The sequence below is a fragment of the Schistocerca americana genome, chromosome 11 (assembly GCF_021461395.2).
Source record: "Schistocerca americana isolate TAMUIC-IGC-003095 chromosome 11, iqSchAmer2.1, whole genome shotgun sequence".
Classification (NCBI taxonomy): Eukaryota; Metazoa; Arthropoda; class Insecta; order Orthoptera; family Acrididae; genus Schistocerca; species Schistocerca americana.
The window spans coordinates 126,694,868-126,706,944 of record NC_060129.1 but is presented as its reverse complement, the minus strand read 5'-3'; the positions used below and the strand labels follow the sequence as shown (position 1 = coordinate 126,706,944).

The 12,077-nt window shown below is 39.3% G+C and overlaps 1 protein-coding gene across 1 annotated transcript in view; it reads right to left on the bottom strand.

Moving 5' to 3' along the window:
- Nucleotides 1-12,077, bottom strand: part of LOC124554206 (inhibitor of growth protein 5-like) — a 39,583-nt gene that overhangs the window by 24,009 nt on the left and 3,497 nt on the right. The window contains exon 2 of the mRNA XM_047128274.1: nucleotides 9,740-9,978. Within this exon, the coding sequence (XP_046984230.1) occupies nucleotides 9,740-9,978 (239 nt within the window). The remainder of the gene's footprint in view (nucleotides 1-9,739; nucleotides 9,979-12,077) is intronic.

Sequence of the window (12,077 nt, the reverse complement as noted above, 5' to 3'; positions counted from 1 at the left end):
GCTTTGTACATTGATATAAATTGTTCAGTCACTGTGTATACAGTTATTCCTCTTGAAAGTTTTGAACGTGATTGAAATGACAAATGTGCAGCGGCACAATTTACGAGGGGGGACCCAAAAGAAACCGGACTCCGAGGGCACTGCCACTCGTAGACGTAGTGTAGGTTTCTCAAAATGATGGTTTTAGTAGAGACCTCCACGAAACAGCTGTGCAGATGGTGTCAGTGTAGAGCTGAACGTGCAAGTGTGGTATTGTGTTTCTCTGACTGTTGGCGGGTTACCTCTGTGAAGTCGTTATTGCAACTTTAAAAGAACAAAGAGTGTGTGTGAAATTTTGTTTCCTGCTTTAAAAAAAAAAACTGCAACGGAGAGACACCAAATGCTTCAGAAAGCTTTCCAGGAGGACGCTATGAGCCGCACAGGTTTTCGAGTGGTTTGGGTGCTTTAAACGTGGTGAGATGTGTGTTGAGGACTGAGCTCGTTCTGGACGCCCTTCAACATCGCAAAATGAGGAGAACATTGAAAAGGTCTGCCAAAAGATCAACGAAGATCGTCGCCAAACGATCGACCGAATTTCAGCAGAGACAGGAATCAGTTGGAGCTCGTGCCAGCGTATTTAGAGTGAGGATTTGCACACGAGACGTGATGCTGCTAAATTTGTTCCGCACCTTCTCACACAGGAGCAAAAAACCATCCGCACGAATGTGTGAAAAGAGAGATTGCACGTGATCGAAACTTCTTGAACAAAGTCATTACAGGGGATGAGAGTTGGTGTTACGGGTATGACCCAGAAACCGAGCAAGCGTCAAGCCAGTGGAGGACTCCCAACTCTCCCAGACCAAAAAAAGCAAGGCAAGTGAGGTCAAATGAAAAAGACTACGATCATTGTCTTTTTTGACGTTCGTGGAATTGTGCATCGGGAATTCGTACCCCCTGGCCAGACTGTTAACCAGCACTTTTACTTGGATGTTTTAAGGCGTCTGTGAGAGGATGTGAGGAGGAAACGCCAGATCAGGTGACTGGTTTCTGCATGACAACGCTCCAGCACACACCACCGTACGAGTGACCCACTATTTGGCATCTCAGAGGTGGTCTGTCGTTCCCCACGCTCCATATTCGCCGGACCTAGCCCCATGCGACTTTTTCCTATTTTCATGAATGAAAAAACGCTAAAAGGGGAGCGTTATGATGATGTGGAGGCGGTAAAAACAGCTTCGCAAAGGGCACTCGACAATATCAAACTTGAAGAGTTCCAAACATGCTTCCAACAGTGGGAAAAAGAGACTTGACAAGTGCATCGCATGTAATGGAGAGTATTCTGAAGGTGACTGAAGTAATTTTGTAAAAAGGTTCGTCAATAAATTTTTTATGAAAACAATCCGGTTTCTTTCGGGTCCCCCCTCGTATATTCTATCTTTCTACTAACACCAAAAGCAGTTTCCTTAGAGAGTTCTGCAGAAGTATGGTCTGCATTGATGGGTGTATAATATTGGTCAACTACGAAAAGCTGTAAAAAATTAGCTGCACTACATGTGTCAACAGAGAGTATACATACAAGGCCTGATCAACAAAGACTGAGACTGCCTTTTTTTCTTTATTTCAGATGTTTTATTACTCCACTTTGATGTTTACATGAGCTTCTTCAACGTACTCCCCTCCTATTTGGATGCACTTTTTATGGCATCCTGCCAGTCCTTGAAAACATGGTGCAGGCCATTCTTTGTCAGGTCCTTTACCTCAATTTTCCTGGGTACTGCTTCAGAATTCTGTAATCGAATGCTTTAGAGCTTTGCGTTTAGTGATGAGGATAAAAAAAATCACAGGGTGCAAGATTGGAGCTATAAGACACAAGACATACACATGTAATATTGAATTCAGCCAGAAAATTCCATGACTTGATTGGCCACACATTGGCAAGATGAAGCCACCACCCAGTGCAAGAAAGTTCTGGTTGTTTCCTTGCAATGTGCTTCCTCAGTTTAGCCTATTCTGGTGTATAGTACACTGCTGTAACAGTAGTGTGAGGGAGAGCTGTGGGCTGATCAATCATTCCATGACAGTAAAAAAATGTGATCACCACCACTTTCCCTGCAGATGGAACAAATTTCTCCTTTTTTTGTGTTGAAGAACAAGGTGCTCACTCATTTCCCTTCAGGATCATAATGATGCAGCCATGAATCATCACGGGTGATAATAATAAAAAAAAAAAAAAAAAAAAAAAAAAAAAAAAAAAAAAAAAAAAAAAAAAAATGGCTCTCAGCACTATGGGACTTAACATCTATGGTCAGCAGTCCCCTAGAACTTAGAACTACTTAAACCCAACTAACCTAAGGACAGTACACAATACCCAGTCATCACGAGGCAGAGAAAATCCCTGACCCCGCCGGGAATCGAACCCGGGAACGGGTGATAATCGATTCCAAAAATGCATTTCCCGCCATCAGGAGAGAAACCCAACACCTCACAGCTTGTCTCCATTTGCACAGCATTTTGTTCAGAGAATCAACAGACGTGGAATCTGTAGGGCACAAACACAGATCACACGGAGATGATCGCGCATAATGATAAAGGTATTGACATACGAAATTCTCAACACTTCACTGAGGCTACGTAATGTTATCCGCCGATCCTCACGGACAATCACAGCAGTTGTGTTGATGTTGACTTTAGTCATAGCAGAAGCCGAAACACCCGGCCCAACACAGAAGTTGGCCTTCTTTGAAGTCCACAAACTACCTCCAGAACACTGTTGCACGAGGTAGCTCATCTTCAGTGTATGCTTGTTGCAATTATTTAAGTTCCGGTGGCCATACAGTTTAAATGAGCACAGAATTTTATTGCACCATACTGCTCCTCTCTTGTCACCTGTTCTGCTATGTGAAATGCAAAGAGTGTCTACAAAATATAGCATTACTGCCAAACTACCAATATGTGAGTGCTGCTGCCTCAGGACATTACACACAAAAACCCGCTCTAATCAAATATTCTTGGGCAGATAGGGAATTATCATGGAACTTGCAGGAAAAACAAGGCAGTCTCACTTTTTGTTGATCAGTCCTCATATATTTAATTGTATTATACTGCTGAAGATCGTTTATTTTACCTGCTCAGGGTGACACTACTGAATGAAGAAAAGTCCTTGCCTCAAAACATCTATCCTGTTCTGTAACTCTGTTTACACTCCTTTGCTACCACATCCATGCTAGCACGTAGTTCCAGAAATGAAGGTAAGCACAATTCTTACTGATACTTTCACACTAACAACTCTCTCTCAGCTAGTTTAAGGCTTTGACACATGACTGATACTGAAAGGAACACTTTTCACCAGTTAATAAGAAGCTTGTAAAGAACATACAATGTTTAATAATTTTGAATGCTCACGACTCGATGCGGAATGTATGCTGTCCAACAGCTTCAATCCTTTTTTTAATAATAATAATAATAATAATAATAATAATATCCCCGTGGAGGCCCGGGAAAAGAATAGGCCTCCGGTATGTTCTGCCAGTCGTAAAAGGCGACGAAAAGAATAAACCACTAATAGGGCTAACCCCCCTTTTAGTGTGATTACTTGGTTCAGGACAGAACTAAAGAAGCTTCGGACAAGCGCCGTCATGGTCGGGGACGACGCTTGAACCCTATGCCCGCCCACAATGGTAACGACACTGCTAGCCAACTGGAAAATGATTTAAATCCAAATAGAGGTGTTTTGCAGGATATGCTTCCTGCAACCACCATAGAAGGAAAACAAAGACAAGAGGATGAGATGGTCAGATGAAGTTAATCGACACCTCATGTTCTGTTATTACCAAGCAACAAACCTAGGAACCAACACAACTGGATACAGATCACAAGTATACACAACATTTATTACCAGATACCCAGAATTAAAATTTTTAACAGAACAACGACTAGCTGATCAGATCCGTGTAATAATAAAAAATAACAGGATACCCCAGTCACAATTAGAAAACATCAAACAACAAGTACAACAAATACTGGAACAAAATAATGTGCAATCAGAAGAAGAAGAAAATACAGTAATGGACTCAAACATCCCAGAGCAAACAAACAAAGACCAACACGCACCAATTAAACAATCAGAGGAAAACGAAATCTTAAGACAGCCACCAGAACAAGCACAAATAGAACACGAAGTGACACAGATGTTAGATATAGAAGAAAGATTTCAGCTAACATATATAGAATACAAAGACACAAATACAGACATTAGACCATTCTTGCATAGACCACCAAATAACCCACAAGTCGAAACAACAATAAAAACTATCAACACAATCATACACAACAAAATAAATGAAAACACAACTATGGAAGAGTTACAACTACTGGTTTATATAGGAGCACTCACTACACTAAATATACACACTAGGCAGAGATCAGAACCAACCAACACACAGAAGAAACCCACAAAACCAGCATGGCAACACAGGCTACAGATCAAAATAGAAAAACTGAGAAAAGACATCGGACAGCTAACACAATTTATAAGAAATGAAATCTCGGAAAAAAAACGAAAAAGGTTAGGTAAAATCTCACAACAAGAAGCGACAGAGCAATTAGACGAAAAGAAGCAGAAATTACAAGCATTAGCCAAACAACTCAGAAGATACAAAAAAAGTGAAAATAGAAGGAAACAAAACCAAACATTCAACACAAACCAAAAGAAATTTTACCAGACAACAGATAACACACACATTAAAATAAACAATCCACCAAACATAACAGACATGGAACACTTCTGGAGCAACATATGGTCAAACCCGGTACAACATAACAGGCATGCACGGTGGATAGAAGCAGAAACAGACACATACAAGATCATACCACAAATGCCTGAAGTGATAATTTTGCAACATGAAGTCACCCAAGCAATTAATTCTACTCACAATTGGAAAGCCCCTGGAAAAGATGAAATAGCAAATTTCTGGCTAAAGAAGTTCACCTCAACACATTCACATCTAACTAAATTATTTAACAGTTACATTGCAGATCCATACACATTCCCTGATACACTTACACAGGGAATAACTTATCTGAAACCTAAAGATCAAGCAGACACAGCAAATCCAGCTAAATATCGCCCCATAACAAGCCTACCAACAATATACAAAATATTAACTTCAGTCATTACACAGAAATTAATGACACATACAACACAGAACAAAATTATAAACGAAGAACAAAAAGGCTGTTGCAAAGGAGCACGAGGATGTAAAGAGCAACTGATAATAGATGCAGAGGTGACATATCAAGCTAAAACTAAATGAAGGTCGCCACACTACGCATACATTGATTACCAAAAAGCTTTTGATAGTGTACCCCACTCATGGTTACTACAAATATTGGAAATATACAAAGTAGATCCCAAATTGATACAGTTCCTAAACATAGTAATGAAAAATTGGAAAACCACACTTAATATCCAAACAAATTTAAATATCACATCACAGCCAATACAGATTAAGCATGGAATATACCAAGGAGACTCATTAAGTCCTTTCTGGTTCTGCCTTGCTCTGAACCCACTATCCAACACGCTAAATAATACAAATTATGGATACAATATTACTGGAACATACCCACACAAAATCACACATTTGCTATACATGGATGATCTAAAACTACTGGCAGCAACAAATCAACAACCCAACCAATTACTAAAGATAACAGAAGGATTCAGCAATGATATAAATATGGCTTTTGGAACAGACAAATGTAAGAAAAATAGCATAGTCAAGGGAAAACACACTAAACAAGAAGATTACATATTGGATAACCACAGCGACTGCATAGAAGCGATGGAAAAAACGGATGCCTATAAATATCTAGGATACAGACAAAAAATAGGAATAGATAATACAAATATTAAAGAAGAACTAAAAGAAAAATATAGACAAAGACTAACAAAAATACTGAAAACCGAATTGACAGCGAGAAACAAGACAAAAGCTATAAATATATACGATATTCCAATATTGACCTACTCATTTGGAGTAGTGAAATGGAGTAACACAGACCTAGAAGCACTAAATACACTTACACGATCACAATGCCACAAATATAGAATACATCACATACATTCAGCAACGGAAAGATTCACATTAAGCAGAAAGGAAGGAGGAAGGGGATTTATCGACATAAAAAACCTACATTATGGACAGGTAGACAATTTAAGAAAATTCTTTCTAGAACGAGCAGAAACTAGCAAAATACACAAGGCAATCACTCATATAAATACATCGGCTACACCACTGCAATTTCATAACCACTTCTACAACCCTTTAGATCACATAACATCAACAGATACGAAGAAAGTAAATTGGAAAAAGAAAACACTTCATGGCAAGCACCTGTATCATCTAACACAGCCACACATCGATCAAGACGCATCCAACACATGGCTAAGAAAAGGCAATATATACAGTGAGACAGAACGATTCATGATTGCAATACAGGATCAAACAATAAACACCAAGTATTACAGCAAGCATATTATTAAAGATCCCAATACCACAACGGATAAATGCAGACTTTGTAAACAACAAATAGAAACAGTAGATCACATCACAAGCGTATGTACAATACTAGCAAATACAGAATACCCCAGAAGACATGACAATGTCGCAAAAATAATACATCAACAGCTTGCCTTACAACATAAACTTTTAAAACAACACGTTCCTACATACAAGTATACACCACAAAATGTACTGGAGAATGATGAATACAAATTATACTGGAACAGAACCATTATAACAGATAAAACAACGCCACATAACAAACCTGACATCACACTCACCAATAAAAAGAAGAAATTAACACAACTAATCGAAATATCCATACCCAATACAACAAATATACAAAAGAAAACAGGAGAAAAAATTGAAAAATACATCCAACTGGCTGAGGAAGTCAAAGACATGTGGCATCAGGATAAAGTTGACATCATACCAATTATACTATCAACTACAGGAGTCATACCACACAATATCCACCAGTACATCAATGCAATACAGCTACATCCAAACATATATATACAACTACAGAAATCCGTAATTATTGATACATGTTCAATTACCCGAAAGTTCCTAAATGCAATATAACACATACCGTACAGTTAAAAGGAAGTGACGCTTGATCAAGGTCCGCGTCACTCCATTTTTAACCGGACTTAACGTCTGAGAAAGTGAAGGAAATAATATTAAAAAGAACCACCTGGAATTTCCATAGCCACCCACGCATTATCATCCTATTCACCACCTCAGAGATCATGGTATGTTACAGAAAACCAGCAAAATGTTTCTGATAAAAAGACTGTGATTATCTTTGATAAGCTGGACTCTCAGGTCGAACCACAGCCACATCCCTGGAAATTGCGACATATTTGGAAACAAGAAAGTCAAATCTTTGTGACAAGCTCAATTACAAATTTCATGGGAGTCTCAGGCTATCATATACTATCACCTGACTGGTTATGACCAATGATAACAAACTGCCATTTGCAGCATGTAACAGTAGAGTCAGGGACACCTTAAGTGCACTCTGAGTAACTAGGTTTATATACAGGGTGTACATAAAGCCAGGGAACACTTTCAATTATTTATTGCACAAGAAGCAAACATTGTACAGATATCATACACATCTCATATTGAAGAGTAGCCCTGAAAGTTTTTTTTTTATGTATACCGCCACAGCGTAGTTTGGTAATTTGCTGATAGTCACCACTAGTAGCAAACATGGTGACTGTGCTACAGAAGGGGACAGCTGTTTCATGAAATGGCCTCCCTGATCACCAGATCTCACTCCGTGTGTCTTTTTTCAGTGGGGACACATTAAAGATCTGGTGTATGTATTGCCTCTACCATGTGATGTAGCAGAACTCCGGGAGAGAACACGGGAGGCGATTGCCATAGTTGACGATGCATTGCTGGGACGGGTATTCGATTACCGTATTTATTCGAATCTAAGCCGCACTTGATTCTAAGCCGCACCTGAAATATGAGACTCAAAATTCAAGGGGAGAGAGAAGTTTTAGACCACCCTAACATGACACAATTGAGGTCGAATGGATGAAGATACAGCTACAGTAGTTTGGCCCGAGCCGTAAGCTTAACAGTTAAGCTTTACCAAGTAGCCATTGCTATGTCAATTAATCAAAATGACAGTCACAATCGCATTATTTATTTTGTCGCCAACAGGTTTCAACCTGTGATGGGTCATCTTTAGGGCAATTTACACTGTAAAGTTATAATATTAGTAAGTAATCATGTACAAGCAATCACTGCTATCTCCACGCAACTATGTTGTCTAAAAATTAATTGCTATGTGTCAGACGCTCCGTCCATATTTATACGGGTACCCTTCCTTTTTCATGTGCTTTGTCTGGTTCGAATAGCTTGCTTATTTTACTTTGATCTGATAAGTGCCATTCTCTTTGTTATAGGTGTTTAAGTCACTCTAAGCTGAAAATGCATTATTGTACTGTGTCATGCACTGTTCGTCGCATTCCGATAATGAGTGTTTACGACCAGGCGCCGCTTTCGGCAGGGCTTGCTTTTGTACGTGCTACCGCGGCTTACAAAAAAGAGAGATTGTCTCATTAGAGAAACAATGGCAAGAGACTGCTATGTGCTGTTACCTACACTACTGCTTTCTTTGATAATGACCAACATGAACCAAATAATAGACTGCGTTATGATAGAAGATGTTCTGAACGAGAGTTTAGCGAAATTTTTTCTCTGTTTGAAAATCTTTGCAGATGCCTCTTTAATACATTACATTCTGCACAGAAATTAGAGTCATCTTAGATTTAAAAATCCAGTCAGTTGCCGTGCTTCATTTCTGACTGTATCACTATTCAGCATAAGAATAATACGAATATAAACATGATACGATATGTATATTCTTCCGCATTTGCTGTTGTCTAACTCTAGTTTCGTAGTTCGTTAGGCAGACAGAATTTAAATGAGATAGCAGCAAACACGAAAGAATGCATGGCATTATGTTTAGATTCTTTTACCTTTTCTTTTCATTTATTTACTGACACAGAGGTTTTGGCGCGGTATTTTTCTTTGTGCCTGCAAAGCATGCCTATGTAGTGCTACATATATTCGACGGCAGAAGTTAGTTGTGGCGGCACCTTCCAACATTTTTCAGAGCTTCCGCTTACTTTGCACTAGATTCTAAGCCGCAGGCGGTTTTCTGAATTACAAAAACTGGAAAAAAAGTGCGGCTTAGATTTGAGGAAATATGGTAGTGTATTGACATCTGCCGGGTCACTCATGGTTCGCATATCGAATGTATGTAAAAAAACTTACACAGTTTCTCTTCAAAATGCAATATATATGACATCCTTACAATGTTTAGTTCTTGTGCAATAAATAATTGAAAGTGTTCCCAGACTTTATGTATGCCCAGTGCATTGCATCATCATTTATAACATATCATGATCATATAATTACCAAGCTGATGGCCAATAATTACAGACATGTCACAAACAAAAAGACAGACAGTTTATTTCCGTGTCGGAATTGGTCTGTCGGAAGTTGTATCCCTTAAAAAGACTACCTGTGAACAACTAAATAGAAAGTAATATATGTGAACTTTGAAAGGTAGAAATTATGTGGTCACAAAATCTTCAGGTATTCATCAATCCATACTAACACAAACATATTACAAAAGAACAGGGCAGAGGTGAGGGGCAGAGCGTACGTACCAGCTCGTAGGTCTGGATAGCCAGTTGCACCTTGTCATCCCCGTACTCCTTGGCCTTGTCAAACAGGTTCTGTATGTTGTTCATCTGCTCGCGGCGGCGTTCCGCTGGCATCGTGCGCACCTGCTGCAGATACTCCCCGGCCAGCTTGTCGATGTTGCGCATCAGGTCCTGTGCCCGCTTGTCCAAGTCCCGCATCAGCATGAAGTTCCGCTGCAGCTCGATTGGCAGGTGCTCCAGGCCTGAAATGTTAACCGACCGTCCATAATGCAATGTCCCTGCAAAATTGAGAACTACTGTGTCGGGACAAATACAAGGCGCACCCCTAATTTTCTGGGAGGGGGGGCAAAGAGAGAAAGACAACAGAGAAAACTTTCTGCCACATTATGGCAAAATGTTGTAATGGTGTGTGTGTGTGTGTGTGTGTGTGTGTGTGTGTGTGTGTGTGTGTGTGTGTGTTTTATTGCGCGCTGCATAACAGGAAGTGGACGACTGCATTTATATTTGATATGGAGAATGGGAAGGTAACTTTATGTGATGAGAGAATGACCTGTAGAGAAGCAAGAGGATGAGGTTAGGTTGGAATGTGACAACGTGATTGTGAGCTGGCAATGCCAACAAATCTCTACACAAAAATATGGTTCGCCATGTTCACTTTCAATAATTCATTGCAACAGAAGACACAGGTTCACGGTAACTGCATTTTTGCTTATATTACTCTTTTAAAAATACTGTCAATCTTAGTCACATTGTCTGCTTTTTAATGTAGATGAATTATGCAGAAATACCAGCATTCCAATGAGAATTTGAGGGTTTCTGAGCAGGAAACCAAGGGAGGGGGAATATCCTTGAACCTAAAAGAAAAATCTTTAAAATAAATGAAAAATGGCCTCAATTAACCTACACCAAACTACACAGAGCTGACTAACCATAGAACAACAGTATTCTCAGTGTTGGGAGGGGTGTGTTTTAAATAATGAACACGCGAAGTTTGCTTTGGTCAAGCATTCATTCAGTTATTGGCATCCATAACAGATTGAGAATTATTAATCGGTCTGAGCACAACTTATGTCTATACTGCTCTGATCAATCAACAGAACTGTCCTCTTTCATTCAGGAAAACATGTGGTAATCACAATTATGTTTCACGTCTCCGGCTTGTGACTGTAATGCATGCAGCCCATTCAAATTGGTCAGTGGAAATTTAACGCTTTCAAGTCTCACAGACTCGCTTATACGACGTTAGAGTAGCTGGGGTACAAAATTTACACCACAATAATTACCTCCCGCAAACAACATCTGAAACATAAGCCATTTATGATCTATGAGATGGTTAGATTGCTACTCAACACATAGGCCTAGAGTAGTGCTGTCTGGCAGGCAAGGCACTCTGTAAAAACTATTCCATATGTGTGTGTGTTTTGCCCACAACTGAACTACATCTACATCTATACTCTGCAAACTACCGTGAGGTGCATGGCAGAGGGAACATCCCATCGTACCTGTTATTAGAGTTTCTTCCTGTTCCATTCACATATGGAGTATGGGAAGAATGATTGTTTGGATGCCTCTGTGCATGTAGTAATTATTCTAATCTTATTCTCACAATCACTACGAGAGTGATACATAGGGGACTGTAATATATTCCTAGAGTCATCATTTAAAGCTGTTTCTGAAACTCTGTTAATTGACTTTCTCAGGATGGTTTATGCCTATCTTCAGAAGTCTTCCAGTTTAATTCCTTCAGTATCTCTGTGACTATCTCCTACGAATTAAACAAACCCATGACGATTCATTCTGCACTTCTCTGTATACATTCAATATCCCCTATATGTCCTATTAGGTATGGATTCCACACACTTTAACAATATCCTGGAACCAGTCACACAAGTGATTTGTAAGCAATCTCCTTTGTAGACTGATTCCACTTTCCCAGTTTTCTACCAATAAACCGAACTCTATGACCTAATTTACCCACAATAGACTATATGATCATTCCATTTTATTTCCTTACGAAGTGTTACACCCAGGTATTTGTTAAGTGTTGGCCGATTCCAACAGTTACTTAATGATATTAGCTATAGGAAACCACATTTTTTCATATTGTGACATGCACAATTTTACATTTCTGAACATATAAAGCAAGTTGCTAATATTCGCACCACTTTGAAATCTTATCCATGCCTGACTGAATATTTATGAAGCTTTGTTCAGATATTACTTCATTATAGATGACTGCATAATTTGCAAAAAGCCTGATGTTACTATTAATGTTGTCTGCAAGATCATTAATATACAACATGCACAGCAAAGGTCCTGACGCACTTCCCTGGGGCACACC